General features: G+C 37.8%; 1 protein-coding gene across 3 annotated transcripts; it reads left to right on the top strand.

The window, feature by feature from the left end:
- The first annotated feature begins 761 nt into the window (after window positions 1-761).
- Window positions 762-24,718, top strand: nfatc2a (nuclear factor of activated T cells 2a). 3 transcript variants are annotated; one of them, XM_047807391.1, is made up of 10 exons: window positions 762-981; window positions 3,329-4,175; window positions 4,404-4,572; window positions 9,147-9,349; window positions 10,357-10,529; window positions 11,839-11,979; window positions 14,645-14,700; window positions 15,426-15,558; window positions 15,727-16,434; window positions 22,506-24,718. In XM_047807391.1, exons 1-10 carry the CDS (start codon window positions 924-926, stop codon window positions 22,559-22,561), a joined length of 2,544 nt encoding a protein of 847 aa, XP_047663347.1. In that variant the 5' UTR covers window positions 762-923; the 3' UTR covers window positions 22,562-24,718. The 3 variants fall into 3 exon arrangements, with proteins under 3 accessions (XP_047663347.1, XP_047663346.1, XP_027001053.2); XM_047807390.1 differs by lacking the exon at window positions 762-981 and adding an exon at window positions 2,286-2,597; XM_027145252.2 differs by lacking the exon at window positions 762-981 and adding an exon at window positions 2,286-2,597 and having other exon boundaries at window positions 15,739-16,434.
- The last annotated feature ends 369 nt before the right edge of the window (window positions 24,719-25,087 follow it).

A 25,087-nucleotide genomic window follows, 5' to 3' on the forward strand; every position in this document is an offset into this window, starting at 1 on the left:
GCAGTGGTTGGGTTACTCAGGCACTGGTTGAAAGATTGGGATTTCAAATCCTAGTAGCCTCAAGCTGCCATTGGACTGTAGATCAAAGCCAAGTCTTAATTACTGGATAAAATGTGAAAAGGTAAATGTCTGAAAACCATGTTTTCTGTATAAAATCTTTTGAAATCTTTGATATTTGGTGACCATTTCATGAATTCTGCCATACCTTTTCCAGCCCTAGCTTGGACATCATATAACCTTTTTTCCAGCTGCGGCTTTGCCCCCATCTCCTGCATCTCTAAATTTTTCCATTAGGAAACACTGTCCTGAATGGAAAGTTTGAAATGAACGAAATGCAGTAACGTAACCGAATCAATCACACTATTTTCCTTCTTCTCGCCCAGATCATGAAAGACATGGCTGTGTTAGAATTCGCCGTCCGAATTTAAACCCAGCTGGGACTAATTCGCATTTTTGTGTGTATGTATTTAAACATGGCTCCTGTTTTCTCGCGTTCACTGATTTCCCCTCGATCTACAATGAGCTTCTTGTGCGCAAGCAGCGCGCAAGAGCGAGGGCTTCTTTGGCGAAGGCGCACCGCCTACGTCATGGATTCCTGAGCTATGTGGGCTTCGCAGGAAAAGCCCTGCTGCCTCCGACATGGAGCTGCTCCAGGGTCTCCATGGAGATGCGCATAAACAGGAGGAAACACTGAGGGAATCCCGTTATTTTACAGCATTGGCCCATATTATAAACAGCCCGAGCTGAGAAGGAAGTCGCTCTCGTTGCTCACAGTAAATCCTCAGAGCAACAAGGGAAAGAAGTCAGTTGCAGTTCTCCAGTATTTTTATATACACATCTGATCTGAGGGATTATATTTTCTCTCGATTTTTTTTTTATATATTTGGTTTTCTACCTTTTTTACGAACTGTATTTCCTTCCAAATGTTTAAAGAGACTTGGAGACTGGCGCAATACCACAGCATGAGGTCGATGGATCAAGGTATGGATGGCGCGTGCAGAAGGGTTGTGATTAACTGGTAATCAACGTATTTGATTTTTATTTGTTGTTGTTTATTTCATATTTGCTAACTGATATATGGTGTCCTGAGCTGAAACACGAAAATATAATGCCTGACAAGTTGCATGACCGCAGGACACAAGCAGGATTATGTAGACCTTTCCCTGCATGTTAAGAGTAACTTCTACGACAGAGTCATTCAAGATTCGTTGTATCGCGCGTGTGAACAGCATTCTCCTATAGCATAACATTTAAAGATCTGACACCTTATATAGAAAATGGGTTTATTTAACCTCACACGTGGCTCACTAAGCTGTACCTTAGTCTTGCCAAGCATTTGGATTAAAGTGCCTTCAGAGAACACGCAGGGCTTTATTATGTCTTATGTCTGGTGTGTGCTACGTGTCAGTAGGTGGTCAGGGAAGCCCGTTGCTTTTATAGCGCACAGGACGCCCACCCGCGCACCTTGCGTTTGCTTACGTGTGTTGCGCTGGCACGAGGATGCGTAATAAAACTACACGAACAAGCACAAGCAGGGATCATTTGTCCCAGGCGCTTCGCCATAAGCTTATGAGGTTTCCTTCTTCAAGTAGTTCATTTTGCTGACGTCTGTCCGTCCGGACGGAGAAGCTGCGGGTCCATACTCAAGGACATACTCAAGGAGTAACATGACATGAGTGCAGGTAGACATGGACATGAAGACTACTCACTTGCTTATTTGTATACAGTATATATAGTGTATATATAGTGGGTCTTGATGGATGGATCAACAATAGAAAATATTGAAAGACACTTTGATAGCCAAATTTATTGGGATAATCGTTTTGTGTGTTTGTTTATTGGAAAAAAAAAGTGTTATGGGTTAAGGCACACTATGGCACACCCATGCCACTATGACCTGGTATACATGATGGCATCCTGCAATTCCTCAAAACACTGGAAAATCAGGGAAATCGAAAAATGATTTATTATGGATGATATTTGATGCTTAGATAGAATCATGTTTAACGCACATAAGAGTGCGTTTTTTTAACAATATAATATAGTACATTTTAAAGTTAAGTGCCACATGGTTAGAATATGAACCGGTGATGGGTTTCATGCTCTTTTTCTGGCAATGTTTTGTGTTGAACACTCGAGGGCAGCAACATGTAGGATCACAGGCTGCGTTCAAAAACCGTTAAAACGCTTGTTAGGAAGCGTCAGATATCAACAGGAGGCGTTTATATCTTCTATCTGTACAGTTCTAAGCTCACAGACACTCCCACTCTCTCTATCCTCTGAAACTGATGGCGGAAGTTAGTGTTTGCGTCTCACGGCTGCATCACTTTGACGCACAGAGCGCTTCTGGTTCCCTGATCTCCACATTTACACTCCACATTTTTTCAGTTTCTTAGACCATTCTTCTGTAATTTTATGGTTCAGACTTTGAGACAACTTGCAGATAAGGCAGATGAGCTCTTTTTACCAAGAAGAGAAGGAGAGTGAGTTAAGGCTCTCTGGAGATCTCACTCAAGTGAACTCCGAGGAGCTGGAGTTTGATTACCTGTTTAACTATGAGCCACCTGACAGCAACTTTCCTTCTGGAGATCTTAAAGGTCTGTTTTTACATAGTCTTTTATGTCTGTGGTTTGTGGAAGGGTGTGTGGGGGTGTGTGGAATAGGTTATTGATATTTAATTGAGGTGCAGTGGCACTGCAAAGTGTGCCACGGTGCTTTAGACAGAACAAATTGTCTTTGCGATGTCTTTAAGTGTAAGCATTTTACTTATTGTTGTTTCTTATCTGTTTAGGGTATAGTTTTTGATATTCAGGATTGATGGCATTTAAATGAATGTATGACATATTACCAATGTTTGGAAATACCCAAGAGCCATTTCTCATTTTCTTGTTCCCTATATGTGCTATGTTTTAAAAGCCAATTCCAAAATTGTAGTTAAGAAAAGTGCGATTTTCTACTTGCTTTAAACATCAGCTCTTTCACTCTTTACTCTCAATTCGATAGTTCCAAAAATTCATAACTCATAAGTCTGCATGTTTTCTTTTGTGTTATTGTTTTATGTCACTATTTCACGTTTATACTCAAATAATCAAACAGTAGCTGATTAGATGGTAAAATAAATTCCGTGCCATTTTATTTTCCTGCTTCTCTATGCCATTTGTTATTTATACTTCTAGATGTTAAACTCTGATATATTTAGCTCAAACCTAAATATGAAACAAAGGTGTAAGATGTAAAAATATTTAAAGGAAGGTCAGATTTTTTTTTTTTTACCATATTGTCCAAACCTGCTAATGACCATATTAATCTATGTCCTCTTGTTTTTCAGATGACACCGATCTCCACATACACGCACACCCTTACCCCTTGGGCGAGACTTCCCCCTACACTGAAAGCAGCACTGAAGCTCTTTCTGGCTATGAGCACCTGGAGCCTAAAAATTACGTAGAGCAAGTAAGATCTGGTCCCCAAGCTGTGAGCCCCAGGATTGAGATCACACCATCACGTGAGCATCACAGCCATGGGACCAACTCACTCCATGACCCACTGGTGAATGCCAGCCCCAGGCCTACACTCACTGTGCCTGGTCTGGATGGTGCCATTTACCGTGAGCCTCTGTGCCTGAGCCCAGCCAGCAGCAACTCTTCAACCTCATGGCACTCTGAGACTTACTCGCCTTTCGCATCACCCTGTGTGTCCCCAGGTAGTGGGCAGGTTGTGGCTGGTGAGCTGTGTCCTCGCTTCCAAAACATCCACACAGGCTCTCCTCGCACCAGCCCAGGCACATCACCTCACACTAGCCTGACTGAGGAAATCTCATCTCCGAGGCCCAGCTCTCGCTCTACCTCGCCTCAGGGCAAACGCACCTACGACATGTACAGGAACCCAAATCTGGTGGCTGCTGCTCGATCACGAAGTCCTTCACCACATGGCCGCCATGATGATCGTCATACCGGCACCCATTATGGCTCCAACAGCGTGAAAGAAGTTGTCAACGGGTTTGGGCCGGTGTCAGTACCCACAAAGATTGTCAGAACCACACAGCCAGCCTACACTATATACCCAGACGACCATGGAGAGAGCTACCTGGTGGAACAAGACGTTAAGACCAAAGCAGAGCCATACTTTGTCATTCCAACAATTTGGCCCAATAAGCTGGTGCCTGGGATCTGCAGGTAGATTCCAGTCAGGTCCCACTGCATAAAATACAGCACAGGCAGATCTTCACATTCAGTCAGACCAAATGAACACTTAACATTAAATGTAACACGTAGATACCATTTCCTGGAAGACTTTCATACTGAGTAACTGTATCTGCATCATTCCAACACTCATTTCAGTAAAGAATTGAAAGTTTTGGGGATTTTTGGTGAAGAAATCTGTGTGTTTTTTTCCCCCCACAGCATCCCTATAACGTCTCTGCCTTCTCTGGAGTGGCCTTTGCCCAGCCGCACAGACCAGTATGAGCTGCACATCGAGGTGCAGCCCAAACCTCACCACAGGGCACACTATGAGACCGAGGGCAGCCGGGGGGCTGTTAAAGCTCCAACTGGTGGACATCCAGTGGTCCAGGTGTGTGATACTTCAAGCTGTATTTATCAATGAAACAGCTTATTAACTTTATCATAATATTATATAATACAGCATAGTAATCTCACAACAATATTCATTATATTATCGACAACATGCGTAAAAACTAGAATCTTTAAATTATTGACATGAATTTCAGAGCTTAGTATTCTGTCATGACAGTGTACACTCAAGCTGGCATGGACTCTACAAGTTTGTGCAATACCTCATGATCCATTTTTAGATCAAATCCACCGTGTCTTCTGAACACATGCTTCACTAGTAGAGAATAGGCATGAGGAAAATCTGACCTTTTGTACAAAGCATTTTACACAGTCAAACAATTCTTATATTTAAATAGGGATCTAGAAATAGTTAAGAATCTTGAATATCAAAGATTCAGTATACCGCATATTTATGTGATGGCATGTTATAAATATTTGTATAAAGAATTGTAAACCCATCTGTTTATTTCCAATTTTTTATGTTCACTGTGGTCTCAGATATTGAAGCTCCTTTCTAACCCCAAGAACAAAGTCACAAAAAAAAAAAATTAAATAAAATAACAAGCAATCTACAACAGATGGAATAAAAAAACTGCTCTGACAAAGAAAGACATACACAAACAAATAAGAGTGGGAGTGGCATGGCGTTAGTTATGGAAACTTTCTGTCTGTCACAGTGAGCTCTGCTTGTGGTAGTTGGGTTTTGGGTTACACATCACCTTCGGTGTCTTATGTTAATCACACCTACAGCTTGCTGCAGATATCAGACTTCTTTGAGAAGTGAAAGACAGAGGAAGAAGAGACCTTGAGACTCAAAAGTAAAGCCATCCTCTTCTAAGCCCAGATATGCAGTTATTAATCAGTACCATATAGAGCAGGTGTAGAGTAGAGGAGTTAAAAGGATATTAAAATCATGATCAGTATGAGAATGAACAAGCAGAGGTCAGCAATAATGATGATAGCTGCAGTTCTTACCTATATTCCAATGAATCAATTGGCCATGGGCATGATATGTTTAGGAAGTGAAAGCTTTTGGGGCAAACTCTCTGGAATCCGTAACAGCAGAAGAGTCACAATTGTAGAAGCATTATGCAGAAGTAGAACATGAGTATGTCCCGAACAGAGGTCCAGGAGTCCTCATTTCAAACGTTTATTTCTACAACATTATCTGGAAAGACAATTTTAAAGGCTGAAATTAATTCCTCTTTTTAGAAATAGGCTTATATTGGTCTTATATTGGAGGAGTTTTACCCACAGTTTAGTTACGTAATGCAGCAAGGGTTGTATTTAATTTGAGATATCTATATTTGCTGTGTAATCAGTCCTTCCAGGATTTTGTAGACGTTCAGACTTTTTCAAAAATCTTAGTTAAATACCTTGTATTATTCTTAAGTAGCTCAAAATATTAGACATAATAAACATGATCTCGTACGTGAATTTTTATTTAATATTCTGTTTACAGGTTAAACACTGTATTATGAAAAAGTAATATTGACACAGATGCCCTTTGGTTTTGTGTGTGTGTGTGTGTGTGTTAATCCTGGTAATCTTGCATTCTTTAATCTGTTTGCACCTTTAATCATTGTTCCTAGAACCACAGCTTTATCAGGACCTCTTGTTTCTCTTTATTTTCTCAGCATAGAAATCTCTGAGATTTTCACACACACACACATTTGATGCCACTTCTAGATGTGTTCTGTTATTAAATACACCTTATTATTAAGATTTATGATGTCGTTGAAGAGACTGGGTCTTTGTTTTTGATTGATTTCAGCATTATATAAAGTAGTTTGCTATTTTATTAGTTTGATTTCACTGTTATTTTTATCCACTGTTATATAAGTTTATCTCGATACCATAAAAAAACATATTATTGTGACGGTATTGCAAACTAATACAAAGTTCTACTGATTGTCCGTGTCTTCATGGTGACCAAGCTCTTTGATGGCTTAGTTAAGATAGAGATGCAGTGCTTTCACTGTGCTTTCATAGATGATTATAGACTGACATTTCATTTTCATGACATTTACTGTAACTTCTATTCAAACCTAAAGTTTACACTAGTTCTTGTTTTGACATGATGTGGATCTGAGTTCACGTCACGTCACGTCACGTCACGTCACGTCACGTCACGTCACGTCACGTCACGTCACGTCACGTCACGTCACGTCACGTCTCACCTGTCTTACTCTATGACCTTGTTTCCCTTGACAGCCTTATAACGTGCTTTGCTTTTTTTTTTTTTTTTTTTTTTTTTTTTTACTGACTACACTGTTGAATCAAGGGTCAATAATAATTCTCATGTGTGTCTGTGTGAATCCTGACAGAATAAATGCAAAACCGTTTAGCCACTGTGCATTTGTGCTTTTGGGGTTTGGATAATTTTAGTTGCTTCTTCATGCTTTGTGGTTTTTGCACACTTCCTTCCGATGTAGTCCCTTGGTTTTAGTTGAGTGCTGATCTAATTCGTGTCTAGTTTGTATGTGTTTGTGTGTCTGTGTGTGTGGGTGGATGTGTGTGTTACAGTACGTGGATGTGTGTGTGTCCTTCTCAGAATTCACATGTCTGTCTTTTAACTATTCTTAAAATCTCATGAGTTTTTATGAATCAGGATGCTTGATAGTTTTTGTTTAAATTCAAAGAAAAAGGGGCTGCTGATGTTTGTTTTCCTGCCGGACAATAATTCATATTCATCCATACGCTGAATTTAGTGGAGATATCTTGAGCACTGCTACAAAAGTATTCACAATGCACAGTTTATTTTTTTGCCACCTGATTTGGGTGTGAGGGTGAGATGTGAAGACGTATAGACGTATGATTTATGATTGCATGTGTATAGGGGTGAAAAAGAGAGTGATATAGCTGTGGTGATTCTGGTTGCTTGTGATTAGTGATTTTTAGACTGATAGCAATGATTGAATGATTCTCAGATTTCATCTTAAGTTTATCATACAAACCCATCAGCAGACAGAGTTTATTAGCAATTAAAAGCTTTGCATTAATGTGCTTGTACTATATAGACTTACACAGAGACGTGTATGTTTTATTTATTTATTAAGGAAAGTAAGGAGGTTTCTGTTAGGAGTTTATTTATTCATTCAGGCATCTTTACAACAGTGGGCATTCAAGTTACTTGGTAATGTGACATACTGCATTTTTTGTCTTAAGAGAGAAAGAAAAATTCCTGAGAATGTAACAGCTGCTCTAAAGTAAGTGTTAGAGTTTTGTTGATGTTCCACGGCATTAAATGTAACTCAACATATAACCAATTAAAAAAAAAAAAGAATATTATTTAAAGATATTTATTAATTGGCATAAAACCCTTCCAGATGTAGAAATAAAATGTCATGACCCTGTCATTTAATTCCTACTTTATAAAGGTATTTTGACCATTTCTGAAGACATCATCCGATTTACAGAAGAAATTATTGGGAATGAACATGTTTCCTGCATGAAAGCTGAGCTGAGCAATACGTATTATTTTCTTTCTGCTGCTCCATATTATGTTGCTACTCTATTGTATTAGTTTTGCCCTGCTGAGCTTTTTTTTTTATTACAGAGGTGGCCATCATAGATGTTTCCTCTGTCACGGCGCTGCCATGCTTTGCATATGAAAATTCCCCCTTTCTTCCTTCTGTTAAACAGGGCCTTTATTTACTTTAAGGATAGAATACATAAAAGAACATTTTCTAGTGAAAGTGTTAATATTCTATGAAGAGAAAAGATTAGATTAGAATACCCTGATTTAAATAATAATAATAATAATAATAATAATAATAATAATAATAATAATAACAACAACAACAACAACAACAATAATAATAATAATAATAATAATAATAATAATAATAATAATAATAAAACTTTTATTTTGTATAGTGCCTTTAAAAGTAGACTGATTTCACCTTTAAATATAACTAGACTATTGAGTCTGTCTTGGTCTAATTCTAGCATCAGTAATTTAGTTAAGTTATAATGTAGAGTGTAGAGATATATTAAGAGTGCTGATGTCCTCCTGGTTAGTGGGTTATTCCAGGTAAAATAGTAGTAATAATAACAATGGTTGTGAAAGCTTTCCTAAAGAGCCCTCACTAGTGACCTGTGGATTTCCTGCAGACTTTTAGAGATTAAGGCACAGCAAAGAGAAAACATCTGTGGCTTGTAAGACAGTACAGACTCTGCTGGCTTGCATTCAAGCTTGCAGGAGAAATTTCCAGCACTGGGTCTGTTCAACCACGTGTGCAGACGTCGGGCTAAATTAGTACACCGGCAAGCACGGTGCACTGCAACTAACTGCTCACTCAGAAGGAGGGTAAAGTGCATAGTGTATGATCATCTGTGCAGCTGAAATCCTCCTTTTCACTTCATTACTGTCCATAGTGCTTAAGAAGAAAGTCTGTAACTTTTTAACTTTAAGCTGCGCTATGATTTTAGTTGAGGATTGGTAAAAGGATGTGTTGTAAGGAACTGAAACCACACATCAGGCCAGATGTTTTATCATTTTTATTATCTTTTATGACATATTAATTAATTAGAGAGAATAAGGAATTGTATTTTATTTCTTTTTTCCAGCTACATGGATACAGAGGCAAAGAGCCGCTCGGGCTGCAGATCTTTATCGGCACGGCTGACGAGCGGATCTTGAAGCCCCACGCCTTCTACCAGGTGCACCGCATCACAGGCAAGACCGTGACCACGACCAGCTATGAGAAGATAATCAATAGCACAAAAGTGTTAGAGATCCCTCTAGAGCCAAAGAACAACATGAAAGCAATGTAAGTCAGATATGCGTACGTGGAATTTAGGCTTTAGTCTCAAGCAGAGTTGGAAGTGAAAACTATTTTAACCCTGAATCAAGTGAAGTGTATTTGATGTGAATAGAGTTGACTTTGATACTGCATGGTGGATTTTCATAATTCTCAAAAACCTAAAATCAATCAATCCAAAGATAAGATTAGGTTAGATTACACACAGACACAGACACACACACACACACACACACACACACACACACACACACACACACACACACACACACACACACACACGCACACACAAAGAAAGATAGAGGGAGACAGAGAGAGGGGGGAGAGAGAGAGAGAGAGAGAGAGAGAGAGAGAGAGAGAGAGAGCAATTAAAGAGAGAATGGTTGTCAATAAACCCCCAAAATTAAAATATGGAAAATATCATTTCTTTTATACAATGGGATTTTTTTTAGCATACAAATAAAGGAAACAAATAAATGTTCTATCCAGTGAAGGTAGATAGTTTAACAGGATGGTAAAAAACATAGACCTACTGTTTATATAAAAGTTATTTAACCTACCACCAAAATATAACAACTTAATAACCAACAGTAAAGAATCAAACGATTTACAAAATTGTAGTGTAGTTATAGGACATTTTCTATACTCAAATCCCAACTCCAAGTTAACATATTAATGAATACCCAGATTTTCCTTTCGGGGGAACTCTACACTGTGTCAATAGCTGATGCTATAAGAAGCGTTCCCATTGCGTCAGCCTTGATGCAGTGTCTCGTTCTCTTCTCAGGGAACTGGGTTACGTAAGTAACCTGGTGTAGTTTGGTTCAGTTTTTGCTTCAAAGGGAGAAAGAATTCTTTTAAATAAATATTTTCACTGTGCATTTTGTCAGCAAGCTAAATATAAAGACATCTTTCAGTGTATCAAGACAAATATGACCTCTGATCAAAACAGTACATTTCATAAAGGAAATGAAAACTCTAAAAAAAATTAACCACGCTTGACGACTCTGTATTAGAATCGACTGCGCTGGGATTCTGAAGCTCAGGAACGCCGATATTGAGCTGAGGAAAGGCGAGACAGATATCGGACGGAAGAATACCCGTGTGCGACTGGTGTTCCGCATCCACATCCCCCAGCCAGGGGGTCAATACCTGTCTCTCCAAGTGGCATCTCATCCCATTGAGTGTTGTGAGTAAAAATGGCTTTTGATTGGAAAATAATTCAGCTTCCTTTTCATATTCGTGTTCGCATTCGCTGAGATGTAGTGCATAATGTTTACAACATAACTAGTGGTGTTCCTGTTCATACACTGGGCTTCTGTGCTTAGATTAACCTGCTGTAAAAAGTATTAGCATGGAAAGCTCAGATTCAGGAAAATATTGACTTTGCTCTCCTAGATTTTTGTGGATTCTGTTATATATACCCATTAAATGTGTTATTCTGTCATTTTCAGTATCCTGTGTCAAATGAGGAAAAGACAGGATATGGCTAGCTTATTTCCTCATTGGTTAGGGGTTCAGTGTTTTTCTTGGATTTCATGTAAAGTGTACAGAAAAACAAAATCTCATGGATGCAACTCACGCACAACATTTGGGGGAAAAAATTGTTTGTTGTCCTCTGATTACACTCACTACCAGAACAAAAATAGAGGAAGAGAGAGGGACATTGACTGTGCACAGAAAGAGGATGCAAAACCCAAGCCTCATGAATAGGACATCACCCAGATAATGCAATCTGCTGTTTGCTCAGTCCTCCCATGCAGGCCAGCCGTCACTGCCTTATTTAGGAGCCCTGTTTCCTAAGTATTATTCACATGACTGACTCAGATCATAGTGTGCCTGACACATCTGTCCAAAGGTCACTGCTATTTGGTTGAATTTGCTTCAACGGATATTGAATCGGACTTGTGAGATGATAAGCTAGGAGAAGCTGTTTCATGGTTGCATAGCTTCAGCAGTTACCAGCTTTGCTTTTTTTTGCTGAACAAATAAGAGCAAGTTGTCACAGCTATGAGGAACCGATTTGGCATCCTTTAACGTGATGGCAAGCAAACACTGCAGAGTCATGACACACTGGCAGTAGCAAAGTGATTGATGCGTTATAGTTGCCATAGTGCAGACAAATTGTTTACTTCTGATTTTTATTGTTAGCCATTATTTAAGTCTTAACAGGAGCCATCAGTGGACTTTTGTAACTACATATATTTCTCTAAAGCTTCTCACTTGTACCAAGATGCTTTATCATGAGATTTCTCCTTAAAACCTTTGTCAAAATTCAGTGGTAACAAATCACACAGTCAGAATATATGTACAGAATTGACTATCATTACTCAGCCAATGCTGGTTTATACAAACTGTTTTTCTTTGAACTGAGTCAGTTTACACTCATCTTGTGGTTCAGAACATACTAAAAAATCCAAATGTTTCTGCTTTAAAACATTAAACAGATAAACGAGAACATTATTCATTGAATCATCTAAATCTGTACCTCCTTACAGCTCAAAGATCTGCACACGAGCTGCCCATGGTGGAGAAGCAGGACATGGACAGCTGTTCAGTGCTCGGAGGTCAGCAAATGATCCTGACTGGGCAGAATTTCAGTGCTGACTCTAAAGTTATGTTTACCGAGAAGACCCCTGGTGAGTAGCATCCTGCACACTAGAGGCTATGGTCTTTTAGAAGTCTTTTAGAATGACATTGTTAAAACAAAATGATGCAATCCATTAGCATTTAAACTAAGAACATTTAGTAAGTTTCCTTGGGAAATCCCTGCTCCATGGAACAGAACATTGTACAAATAGATACAAATAGGTGAAAAAAATCAAATAAATAAATAAAAAAACTCAGTTTACTGTGTTAAGTATGATTTGGGACCACTTGAGTGCTAACAAATATTCTTTTTCCCTTTTGTTCCTGAGACCCTAAGATCATTTAGTCATTTTTTTGCCTTCAATTTGTCACCTGGTTGTTTAGTGAGATTTACATGTAGCTATATACATTATAAGGAGTTAGTTACATCACAAATCATCTGTAAGGGAAAATGTAGCATTTACATTTTTTGGCACATGAACAAAAACTTCATTTTATATTATTAATGGCATTAAACATGACTGTTATTAAACCGATTAATAATACATACTTAGTGTTATTCACTCATCAGTTTTTGGCTAACCCTAACAGTTTAGTAGCTTGGCCTCAAGCTAAGTTTCTAACACCAGTGTGCAGAATTGACATTTGAATCATGACCTTTTCTAATCTTCCTTGCTCACATTTGCATGACATTTAGATTCCTGATACAGTGCGGTCTTGTGCTCAAACCCAAAAGTCTTAGCAAACTATAATGAATGCACAGCAGGCAATCAATCAATCAATCGATCAACCAATCAATAGCTTATTAAGTGGCCACCTAACTAAATAATAGGTTTACGAAGTATTTTTATATTTTGAGTAGGTGGTCATGAGTGATGGTGCTTGTTATCTGCAGGTGCAACTGTTATTGTGCACACATTTGGTCCATCATGCATGACATGCTTTGGCTGTGAGAAACAGATAGATTATTAAATGCTGCTTTGCCCTTCATCTGAGTTGGAATACAGGGTGTTATTGGCAGCTCTGTTTAGAAAGATGGCCATAACAGGTCATGTATTGCATTATACCAAACACTAAAGGTCCTATTGAGGGCTAATGATGAAGTTCTACAGCAAACATGCCTGGTATATTTTTGCCTGCATTACTCATAGTTTGTTGTTTGTTTTCTTTTTTAAAAAATCATACATTCGCTGTCTTGCGTATCCAAGGTGCGTCGTCTAGTTTCTGTTTGTTGTCTGGCTTATGACTAGATTTTGTTTATGGTTCTCTGAGGTGTTTGAGGATACAGGTCTATGGTAAGGTGCTTAGACTGCCGGTGAATAGCTGTGACTCAGAGAATCCAGAGGCTGTCTGTTCAACACAAGGGCAGCTTTGAGACATTTAGACATGAACCCTCTGGGGTCTGCTTCAACATGAACTCTTTCACTCTCCTGTATGCTCACTCACTCACTCACTCGTATTTAGCAAATTTAGCATTTTTCTGGGGTTCCGTCCAGCATGATTTTACTGTACTGTGACAGCTAATTCTGTAGAAAGTAAAAAAGCTCAAGGAGGGATTGCCTTTGTTTTGGAGGGTTTCTCTGGATGACAAAATAATCTGGAACTGTGTTACTCTGAAATCCCCCTGAATGGAAGACAGCTGTCTTTGGCAAGCATTTTCTTTTTGGCTATGACTGATGTTGCAGTACTCAGTGAGCCAGCAACTACGCCAAAGCTGGGCTTCCTTCCCCTAAAACAATATCCATGCTGCATTATATTAGAGGAAAAAAGAGCTCCTGTAGAAGGGGCTTTGGAACAAACTGCAAACAAACAAAAACACTAAGAAAACTAAGAAAACTGCGGTCGCCACCTGTCGTGAAATGGAGCAAGTTAATCATAAAACCTTGAGAAGCTGATTTAACCTGGCAACATCTCTGGAATCCCCCCCATCTCCTTGTGACTCATTTGAGCCATATGTGTCTCATTTTCAACCATAGAAGGGATTTCCCAGAATTGCTGAAAAAAAAAAGTAAAAATTATTACTGTTTGAGGAATAATCCTATTGGAATGTTGTATTTGGTAATTTCATAAGCTCAACGCTTTGAGAAATGGCATATAGAATTATGAAGTATAATTGCCAGTATATTTAGTTTATGGACATTTGTATAAAAGTTCAAAAGTCACCTTTGCATTTAATATCCAACTCACTGAGGAATTCCATTAAAATTCACAGACTAAACAGACATGTTACAGGAAGCGGTTGAGTTTAGAGATAGGATCTCTCTCTACCATTTCTATTGTATTGAGCATAGGAGTCAGGTGACACTGTAAGCTATGGTACTGACAGACAAATGAGAAAAAAACATTACTTACATTCACCTGTCATAACAAAAATTATGAGTTGACACACTTGCTACAATGAACAATTTATATGTGAACAATCCTGTTAGCCTGTAATATACCCATACTGTACCGATATATCACCTAAAACTTATTTAAATAAATAACTAAACAGATTTCCATGCCAAGTTTATTTACAACAGGTGACAAATTAACGGAAAAGGCAGTGAGCCTGTTAAGTTGTGGGGTGATATTGATGGCATGGTTTGGGTTTAATTTGCTAGCTCTCCATCATCACCATGAAAACGACAGTTTAGGTGGATTGATCTTACAATATGAGTCTTAATCAATCTCTTGTTTCCTTTCTCTTTATTGCTCTCTTTATTCCATTTATAGATGGACAGCAAATTTGGGAGTTGGAAGCCACAGTTGATAAAGACAAAAGCCAGACAGTAAGTACAGTAAAGACAAATGTCTTTACCAACATGACACCACATAACTGGCTGATGTTTGTCCCTTAGTTAATATTTTGCTTGATATTTGATTATTATGGGGAAGTCTTGGCCTAATGGTTAGAGAGTTTGACTCCTAACCCTAAGGTTGTGGGTTCGAGTTTTGGTCCGGCAATACCACGACTGAGGTGCCCTAGAGCAAGGCAACGACCCCCCCCCCCCACACACACACACTACTCCCCGCACACCGCAGCATAAATGGCTGCCCACTGCTCCGTGTGTGTGTTCACGGTGTGTGTGTGTTCACTGCTGTGTGTGTGCACTTTGGATGGGTTAAATGTAGAGAACGAATTCTGAGTATATGTCACCATATTTAGCTGTATGTCACGTCACGTCACGTCATATAAAATAAAAAAAAACCCCACAAGAGTGCTTGAGTTAATCTGGACTAAGAATCGTAGTGATAATTCTCAGCAGTTACAAATAAAAGTAAAACTAGACATTGACAAAGTTGGTTACACAAATGTCTAGACAATAGGCTACAAGGCTACAGACTATTTATTTCACTTCCAGATTTTTACAATATTTGACATTCCTGCTTCTGCCTCAAAGACACTTAACTCATAACCTTGCCAAAATCAATGAAGACTGTCTACAGTCATTTGAAGACCAGATATACATGAATCACTGATGCAAAAAAAAACCCCCTCTTATCTCTTTTTCAGAGCATGCTGTTTATTGAAGTGCCTCCTTATAGAGACCCAACTATCTGCCATCCCGTTAAGGTGAACTTCTATGTGATCAATGGGAAACGAAAACGCAGTCAGCCTCAGCACTTCACATATACACCTCTGCCAGGTATTCTGCTCAAGTCAAGCTTTTTTATAATCCCTCACAACTGCGTCAAATCTGAAGTCTGGTGTATTTACTAAATCTATGTGCTACACAATGTTTAGTGCAGATTACATGTAGTGTACCTTATGTATCTATTACAGGACATCAATTAAGTACCAAATTTTTTTGTAGTATCTTCCACAGTTTCTTCCATCAAAACAGAACCATTGGATGAATATGAATCTGGACACATTGGATATATGATGTCCCAGACCTTGGGAGTTTCACCGCACTCCTTTTACCATCACAACCCCCGTTCAGTCCCCACCTCGGATAATGGTTTAATTCCCATCATGGCTTCCTGTCACCAGAATCATTCAGGAATCTCTCCTTCAGACCCCTGCTTGCAGCAGCACATTGTGTATCCCCGTGCTGAGAAGAACCTAGGGTCCAGCTTATACATCCAAACCGGAGTCATGGTGCCAGAAGCCCATCGCTCTGTCCTGGTCCATACTGGTTCTGCATCCAAGTCCTCTCACTTGATTGGTCAGCCTCCTGTCATCCAGTTTTCCCCGACCAACCATCAGTTGTTAAGAGGGGGAGAAAATATAACTCCACCAGCCCAGGAACATCAGAACCTCTATTGTGAGGGCTACAGCCCACAAGGAACTCAGACAGCAGTGGTTTCACGTTCTCCTGCTTCACAACAAGCCCCCCAAACTCAGCATTACTCCACTGTCATTCATCAACAGCCCTACACAAACAGGCTTCCAAAGGATAGGTCCCCTCCTGGGCAAGTCCATCCACAAAGGTGTTCCTCTGCTGAGGAGCAGAGAACCTCTCTTCCTGGACGAGTCACTGTCAAGCAGGAGAACCTGGATCAAGCCTACCTGGATGATGGTGAGTCTACTTAGTTACTACTTTAGTAGCTCATGTCAAATAAATAGTGTTTTTTATTTGTGTACTAAATTAGTGTACTAATAAGTTGCCTAATAAGGAGTCTAATAAAGGGTCATTCTGTGTTATTCACCGGTGACATAAAGATGTCGTCAACCATTTCTGCTATGGAAACAACAGCAGGAAGCATGAGTATCGAATCAGGTGTTCTGTGTGATTTAGCATAATATGCTTGATATAGGCCCTGATAGTAATCTGGTCACAGATTATTCATAATTAATATGCTACATTCAATGTATATATACATATCACTTGCTCTCCATGAATGTTCTTCTTTTCATTGTGAGAGTTCAGTTGAATAATAACTGTTTTATAGGCCATCAAACGAGTGCTTTAGACCAAGTAATGGGGGCTTTTTAACCTTGGACAGAAATCAAATCAAATCAAATAAATAAATAAAACAACAGATGAGGATTTCTTGGATATGTTGATGCTGTTATGATGTGCTAAACAAGTTCTATGGCAACCATTGTCGAGGCAGTGGAATTGGCTGCCTGGCCGAGCTGAGGAAAGCCTCTTTGTTTGTTATACTTGGCCAGGGTTTCCCCTAGGTCTCAGTTCTGCAGGGAGAACCCACGAAAAGATTTTTTTCCACTGAACGTGCTCCATCCAATGTGGCATGCAGAATTCCTATTTGCAGCTGCTGCGCTCTTCCATAAAGCCAGCAAACTCAGTAAGATAGTGATTGTTTCAAACTCTACAGGAAAAGGCACAGATGGAAAATATGAAGTCGAAGAGGAAAAAGAACTACAGACTACAGAGAGAATTTGGAACTGGATGGCCAAATAGTATTTCCCTTAGTGAACAGCAACAGAGTTCTTGTTGCCATATTCATGGCCAGTTACTATGAGAGGAACACCCCAAAGTTGAGCTGTTTTTATTGTTTAATGCTGGCAGTAACACTGTGCTATTAGTCACCATGCTTTCATGTCCAAAAGAACACTTTTTGAATTATAATTTTTTTTCTGGACATGTCATGAGCCACTGTTTGGGGGTAACAGGGGTCTGTAGAGGGTGAATATTTTCAAAATAGGCTTTCACCATTACATTGTCCTGTACACGGCATAGCAGTTTCTATATGGGGAAGGTCTTTCTCAAGTGACAGGCAGGATGAGAATTGAAAAAAGTCCCCCATCTGCTGCAGAGGTGTAAAGGTATTGGTTCCACCTACAGTACAAACATTTATGTCTTTGATGTCCTCCAAAGCCTTCACACAAACTCACTTTTCATATGAGTCAACCAGGTCTTTCATCTTGTTAGAAGCTTTGCTAAGGGGTATAAGGGCTTTTGTGGTTGTTTCTCATATGAAACTTTCTGCAGAAACTGTGAGGATTCATGTTTCATTTTGAGCAATGAAGCACATCTCATGAGATTTACTAAGATATCCAGCCTACCTTGCTATTGCAAACCATTTCATGTAAAATTGGCTATATATAATATATATATAAAGATTATGAAATTTATGTATTATGCACTTAGGTCATTTTAGCTTTCCAGAATGTACATGTTTCTTAATGAATGTCTGTGATTACTGAGGGAAATGAATAGGCCTTGCTCTTTTTCTTCCCTCAAGTTTATAAGGCTTTCAAGACAGAAATCTAACCCTAAAGCAAAAGAGAGGTAAAGTTATTCCAGATTGAGAATTGGGTTATTTAGATAGACCACGTAAGGGGTGCACATTAGTTGCGGGTCATCAGGATCCTTCACAAACTGGGTTTAGGCTTGTACATAATAATAATTCAAGTAAAGAAAAGTCTCTTGATAAAAAAACATATTTTTTAAAAGATGTTTGGATCTGAGGAAATAGAGTTTTTTTTTTCAAGTGGTTGACACCAAGTGGTTTTTCAATTAGAAAGCATTTAGAGAGCAATCATATGATTTGTTTATCTACATACAAAAGACTCTGATATTCAGTTTAAATGTCCAGAGTTCTCCCATTTTGAGTACGTTTATTATCTCAAGGAATAAAAAGAAGATTTTTACATTATGAGGTAAACAAATAACACAGACATCAGCATAGATACACAAGATACTTTATTGTACAGTATATGGGCAGTCAGGGAATGTCAGCGAGCCATAAAATGATGAAAATTTGCCTTCAACAATATTTTATATTGTTTTTGTTCTGCGGATTAGAGATCATGGTGAGTAAGGAGCCAGTTTAACCAGCACAGTGGTGAAAGCGGTCAGTCTGCCTAAAAATGTCGGAATTTTGCTAAGTAAGATTTCCTCAGAAAGTGAAAGTCACATTTTGATCAGGTTGTTGACCTGATTAGTATAGTGTAATGGGCGTAATAAACATCACTATATACTATATCTATAAACTATATATTTGCTAAAATAATGAAATTATTAAAATAATGAAATATATTTGCTAAAATAATGAAATTATTCTGTAGTGACAAGGCTAAAACCCTGTTAAACTTTCCTTATATTGTGTGACATCATTGTTGAACAGGATATGGTCAAGGTGGCTAAGGGTCAAGGTGAAAAAAGTATTTCCCAGTCTGTATCTTTGCTGTCTTAATTTCTGTATTTCGGTCTCTAGGACAGGTGTTTTTTTTTTTTTTGAGAAACATTGTCTACTGACCAGACTTTAGTGGTTTAGTTTCTTCCTGTTTATCACTGTAACTTCTCTGTGGCTTTATTTTCTGTTGATGTTTAGCTTCCCCACCTTACACTCACGCACAAGCAACTTCTCTCTCTACTAGACTATTTCAAACAGGTCATGCCTCGTTCGTTTTTTTCCTTTTAGACATCAAGGTACATGTAGACGCCCCCCCCCCCCCCCACCTCCTCGTTTTTCTACATAAACTGTGCATTGATCCATTTTGTACTCCACCTTTACTTTAGAACAAAACGGTCCTTCAGAACGCTCATATAATACTTATATAGCCTTTTATCATCTTTACTCTTCATTGATGATAAGAGATTAGTTTAGGTTTAAAGTTAAGGTTAAGAATTGAAAAAAGGCCCCCATCTGCTGCAGAGGTGTCAAGGTATTGGTTCCACCTACAAACATTTAAAGTGTAAAGTTAAGGTTAGTGCCTTAACTCACTAAAACTCTTGTGGTTGAATGGCAAATCCTCAAAGCGAAGAGGTTACTCTTAAAGCAAAAGTGAAACTAAATACAGAATAAGATGCAGTATGGATGTGTTGGTCATGTGTCCCCAAACCTTTGTACATATACATTTAAAACATTTGGCAGACAGCTTCATACAGAGCAATTTATATCAGCTGAGCAGCCCAAGGTTAAGGGTTTGCTCAGTGGTTCAGAAGCAGCACAGATCTCACAAACTTCCAACCAGTGCAATGTCTTAACCACTGAGCTCCCACAACCCTCTCCAGATGTTATGCCACTGGATATATGAGAATTGTTTTACATCAATATAAAAATGAACAATGTGGACAAATCTGAAAGTATAAATTAGCTTGATAGCTCAATCATCAAGAACCAGGATTTGTTTTTTTTACAAGCAAAACCTTATAAAGTGTCCTTTTGAAAACCTTTTGAAAGTTAGAAACAGTTTAAATCTACACTCTTAGAAAAGAAGGGTACTAAACGAAACATTTCATGTCCCTAGGATGATCCAAAGCAAGTGTCTATGAAAGAAATGTGTACTGTATCTTTAAAATTTACTCTAATTTTACTCTAATTTTTTGTAACTTTACAAAAAAAATCTAATTATGTATAATGCACAGTAAATGTGTTTAAAGACTCCATGCATGTTTAAAGGTAAAGGTTATATATTAAAGGTACCATAGATTAGAGTTCTACCCCAGTGACAAGTCCAATTTCGTCCCGTTTTATAGACATATACAATACACATGTTTAGACCACCCCTTCCCCCAGAGTGCACACTGTAACAGCACAATTTACAGCAGTTCCTTTTCCCTTGTCTAATTATTTTGACATGAATATGACCATCAGGTCGGTGTTAAAAAAGGGAAAACGGTTTACTATGATGATCACCTGGTAGATTCTCACCACAAGGCACTAGGTTTGTCAGAAGGGACTTTCGCATTCACTCATCTCTTCTTGATTGGCTGACAGCTATCGAGTAGTGTGGTAAACATTTGATTTGCAAGCATCATAAATACTGAGCAAATAAATGTCAAAACATATGTACTGTAGCTTATCCATGCACAGACTCCACTTGTTTGCCTTCTATAAAATATTCAAATCACCATCAATAATTAAACCAACGCAACAGTCTGTCTTGCATAAAGGCCTCATACAAGTTTCACAACATACATGACAACACAACAGTTTATTTTCTTACACTGTAAAAAGGGAAGTGATGCCTGAAGCCTATTACTAGTGTGGGTTGTGACCGTCACTGATAATAACACAGGCTTTAGCATTTTGCTGCAGTTTCAGGTGGTTGCAACATAAGTATTGCCACCAAACATGGTGTGAAGAGTGGAAGGATACAATGAGGCTCATATTTAGCTTTTACGTTTTAGACAAATAGAAAATACAAGCCAGATGAGTTATTTCTTTATGTGATACATTCAGCATTCGGTTTTTTCCCTCAGTATTTATGTGTTGCTCATATTCACATTCTGAGACATTATCAGTAGGGATAAATGTTGGTGCATGTGGTGCACTAAATGCTTAGTCAAAGTGGAAGACATCGATGCTAGTTGTATTTTTTCAAATAATTCAATTTTGCTTCATTTTATGTAGTTTTTGCTTTTAACTATATTTACTATCATAAAGCAACTTTATAGATATCTGGATGCTGGTTTTGTAATTAATCCTCTTCTGTATGAAAACAGGTATTAAAATGATCATTTATTACTCTTCCACAGTTAAAATCAAGTGTGGCGATCATAGTTGCTATAATTACAGAAGCAGTTCTTAGCTACAACTATGCAGTATGTAGGAGAGCTGGAACAAGGGTGAGGCTTGGACATGAACTTTTTTAGGGGGTTATTCATTACGCAATGCATGTAGCATACTGTACGTGGAGGCAGAACGTGATTCACAAGTATACAACAGAAGTAATGGAACTGTCATTCTTCAGAAGCATGTCCAAGCATGTCCAGAGTGTCTGTAATGGTGGAAATTATATTATGGCACCTATAAATAATATTTTAATAAAAATAGTTTCTGTGGGTGGACCGTAAAGGAAAATGTAAACAATGTAACAATCAAATTGTTTATTATTTATTAAATTGTTAAAACTGCCCTTAGAGTCCACAGGATTTTATTTATAGGTGTCATAACACAGACCCTCTGGACTTCATAGATTCAACATACTTTTGCTGTACTGTATAGATTCCCTGTTTGTAGGTTTTCACAATTATTATTTTTAAATTTTAAGCACAGCAGGATAAGAGCATACCTAATCCCATTTCTTATGCTCTCGGCCATATAAGAGTCCTCCTTCTTCCCCGACAATTTTCCAATCCGATAAAATGTTTTGAATTCAGTGTGAAAATTCAGGTCACAGACTTAATTCCCAAATTTCACACATGCAACTTTGCACTCATGGCAGTTGTGCTGGATCATAAAAGTCAGTTGTCCCCCTTCTCCTGTGTCAGGATTATGCAAAGCACCTCATACACCTTACTGCTATTCTTAGCATGCAGGAGCTGTAAAAGTTTCCATGTATGCCCTCCCTTTTAGTGAGGTTAGTGGAACAAGTGGAAACGGAGCTTTGCTGAATGAACTACAGTAAGGCAAAGTAAAAGTCAAATAGTGTGCTCTCTCTTGTGGCCAGTTCTTGTCAGTGCAGTTAAATGATTCGCAGTTTTAAATAGAAACATTGAGATGTGGGAAAACATTAGTTTTGGATAAAAAAAATTATATTTTTTTATCCAAAACTAATGTTTTCCCACATCTCAATAAGTATACAGAATTTTTAATGGTAGAGGGTTTGTGATTGAACTCGCATGGGTTAATTAACTAGCACGGGTCTCTTGAGCATTGACTTGCATTTGTTCTGAAAGTAATGCAGTTACTCTTCATATTCATAATGACCCTCTCGTCTTTTTCTCTTCCTCAGTTAATGAGATCATAAGGAAGGATCTGACAGGCGTGCACGGCCGAGCACAGACATAAGGAAAAGGATGCCGCAGGAAGTGTGTGGGACTTGCAGTAGTGCCTTCTTCTCCCTGGATCTGTTTGCAGTTTGCAGACACTGTCACCAGCACTCACTTGGATTATTTCTATTTTTCGAAATATTTTTGACCTCAGAACATTCTGACACCAAGTAGATTATGCTTTATAGCCCAGGCAAACAAATATCTTTGAAACCAGCTTTTTTTTTTTTTTTTTTTTTTTAGCATCAGTGTGTTCATTCCTAAAGGCCTTGTAGTTTCAAAGTCCAGCAGTGACTGCTCATGAAATACAGCCAGGATTAACCTGATTTGTCAGTTTTCAGTATCTTATGCTCCCATAGCCTTAAACAATTTTGGATAAAAAAAAGTTCAGTGTATTTTTATTCTTGTTATTTCATAGTTCATAGCTCACTTTGGTAAACTCTCAGTTTAGTTCATCTGGAACAACTGCTTAATTTAGAAAGACTGTGTATAGAAAGACTGCTTAATTTAGAAAGACACAGTTCTTACTTTTGTTAAATGTTACCAGTTTTTCTATCAAATCTTCATTATGATAAAAGCTTCACTTTTTTTCCAATTGCAACTAAATGCAATGTTCTCACAGAGATTCCTTTAATGCACAGTGTGCACTTCCTGCCAGTGAATTATATTGTCTTGTATATAGTTTCACTCAAAATTGGATTTTTATTGACAAGATGTAATTAGATATTTTTACAACATCTGTACATTTTCTTCTAATGTGTGAGTGTCTATAGGGGCTGAAAAATACAGAGCTGAGTTTCTTTTTCTCTAGCAAACTATATTTTGATATCTTGTGCCTTTGGCTATGAAGCTGTAAGCAAAAACTTGGTAGCGGTTTACAGATGAGCAGAACGACGGTTTCATATCTAACAGAGATTAGCGTGTCTTGCACTACATTCAGACTCTAACATCAACTGGAGTTCTCGACTTCTTCTGCTTCGTATTTCTACCTAAAGTCTTACTGATATAGATATGTCTATAACTTTTTAAATATTTTTCTAGTGCTATTTTACATCAGTTTTATAAATTCTACAGCTTGCACATGAGGTTTCCTTGTTATAAATGTATTGTTTTTTATCTTTTTATCGTTTTATCTTAGAGTTGGTTTTGCCATAAATAATATGCTGAGCATATATATGATATGATCTGATATGATATATGATACATGATATGTTTCAATTCATCTATTCATCTAAATTCAAATCTTTAAATATATAAGTGTCATCCTGTTACATCACATTTAGTAAGAAAAAAAGTTTAATTCTTTTTTTTTAATATCTTTTAAAGGGATATAAAAAAAATAGTAGATGTGAAATTTGAAGCACTTCTGATAAGAGTAATGTTTAATGTATCTGTACATTTTTGGCAGAATTATTTCTTTATCGTATAATTAGATATATTTATAAACGGGTGACAAATGCTCCCTGAATGAATTACTGATTATGAAACTATAATTCATATGCTTTCCTGCGGGAGATTTTGGACTGACAGGTTAGACTGCACTCTCCTCCACCGTCATCGTCATCCAGATACTAATTAACCAAACTTTTTATAGGAGAATGATGTTCATTCCTTTAAACACCAAATTTCCAGAAGCTATGCCAAAGATATCCTGGTGGACCGTGATGAACACCTTACTAAGACACTTTACTTAGTTTTTTTTTTCATTGAACCTTTTCACCCGTCTATATGTATATATATATTTTTTTTACTGGAGCCATTATCTAAGCACGGTGCTCTTAACATCATAGCAATCCCCTGAATGTCGACTCATTTTTATCTGTAAATATGCTTTCCTAAATATGTATAAAATATTTCTTTACTTCTACTTTGTTACATTTACTGACTAGTCAATAGGAAATCTTTATTATGTTTATGAACCAAATCAATTCCTGTCTTGTCATTTACCATCATGTAACCAGGGTTGTAATAATAATATATGAACTGCAAAATAGTTTCGCTGTTTTAGATTAATATAAGACAATTCCAATATTTGCCTAAAGAGAAGCTGTTATATCTTTTGTTAACTTCGAGGCTTTATACCTGCCGGTTTTATTAATGCAGTCATGAGGTGAATGTTTAATAATAGTTGATGTCTGTCAAGAACATAAGCAATAAATCTGATTGAAGAATTGTTTCCATTTGTAATTACACTTAATCAAGTAGAAAACCTGTATTGTTATGTCAGATTAAATGGTCATTTCTTTATGGGGAACACAATGCCTTAGTGGTGATCATGTTTACTTCACAACTCTGGGGTTGGGGTTCACCCAGTTCCATGTTAGTGAATGGAGAAGGAGCCAAACGTATATCTTTACAGGAATTCTATTGTTCACAAGATTATTTGATTTTATATCTCCTTAAAAAAATATGTCCTTATACAGTATTTCACAATTGCTAAAACACATTTCTTGAAACCTTCACCCATATTCTCAAAACTTTAAACCCAGTCTTTAAACCACATTCACAAAACCCCCGACTCTTCTGGCAAAATCAAACACTTGCC

Source organism: Tachysurus fulvidraco, chromosome 23, assembly GCF_022655615.1.
Source record: "Tachysurus fulvidraco isolate hzauxx_2018 chromosome 23, HZAU_PFXX_2.0, whole genome shotgun sequence".
In the NCBI taxonomy this organism is placed as follows: Eukaryota; Metazoa; Chordata; class Actinopteri; order Siluriformes; family Bagridae; genus Tachysurus; species Tachysurus fulvidraco.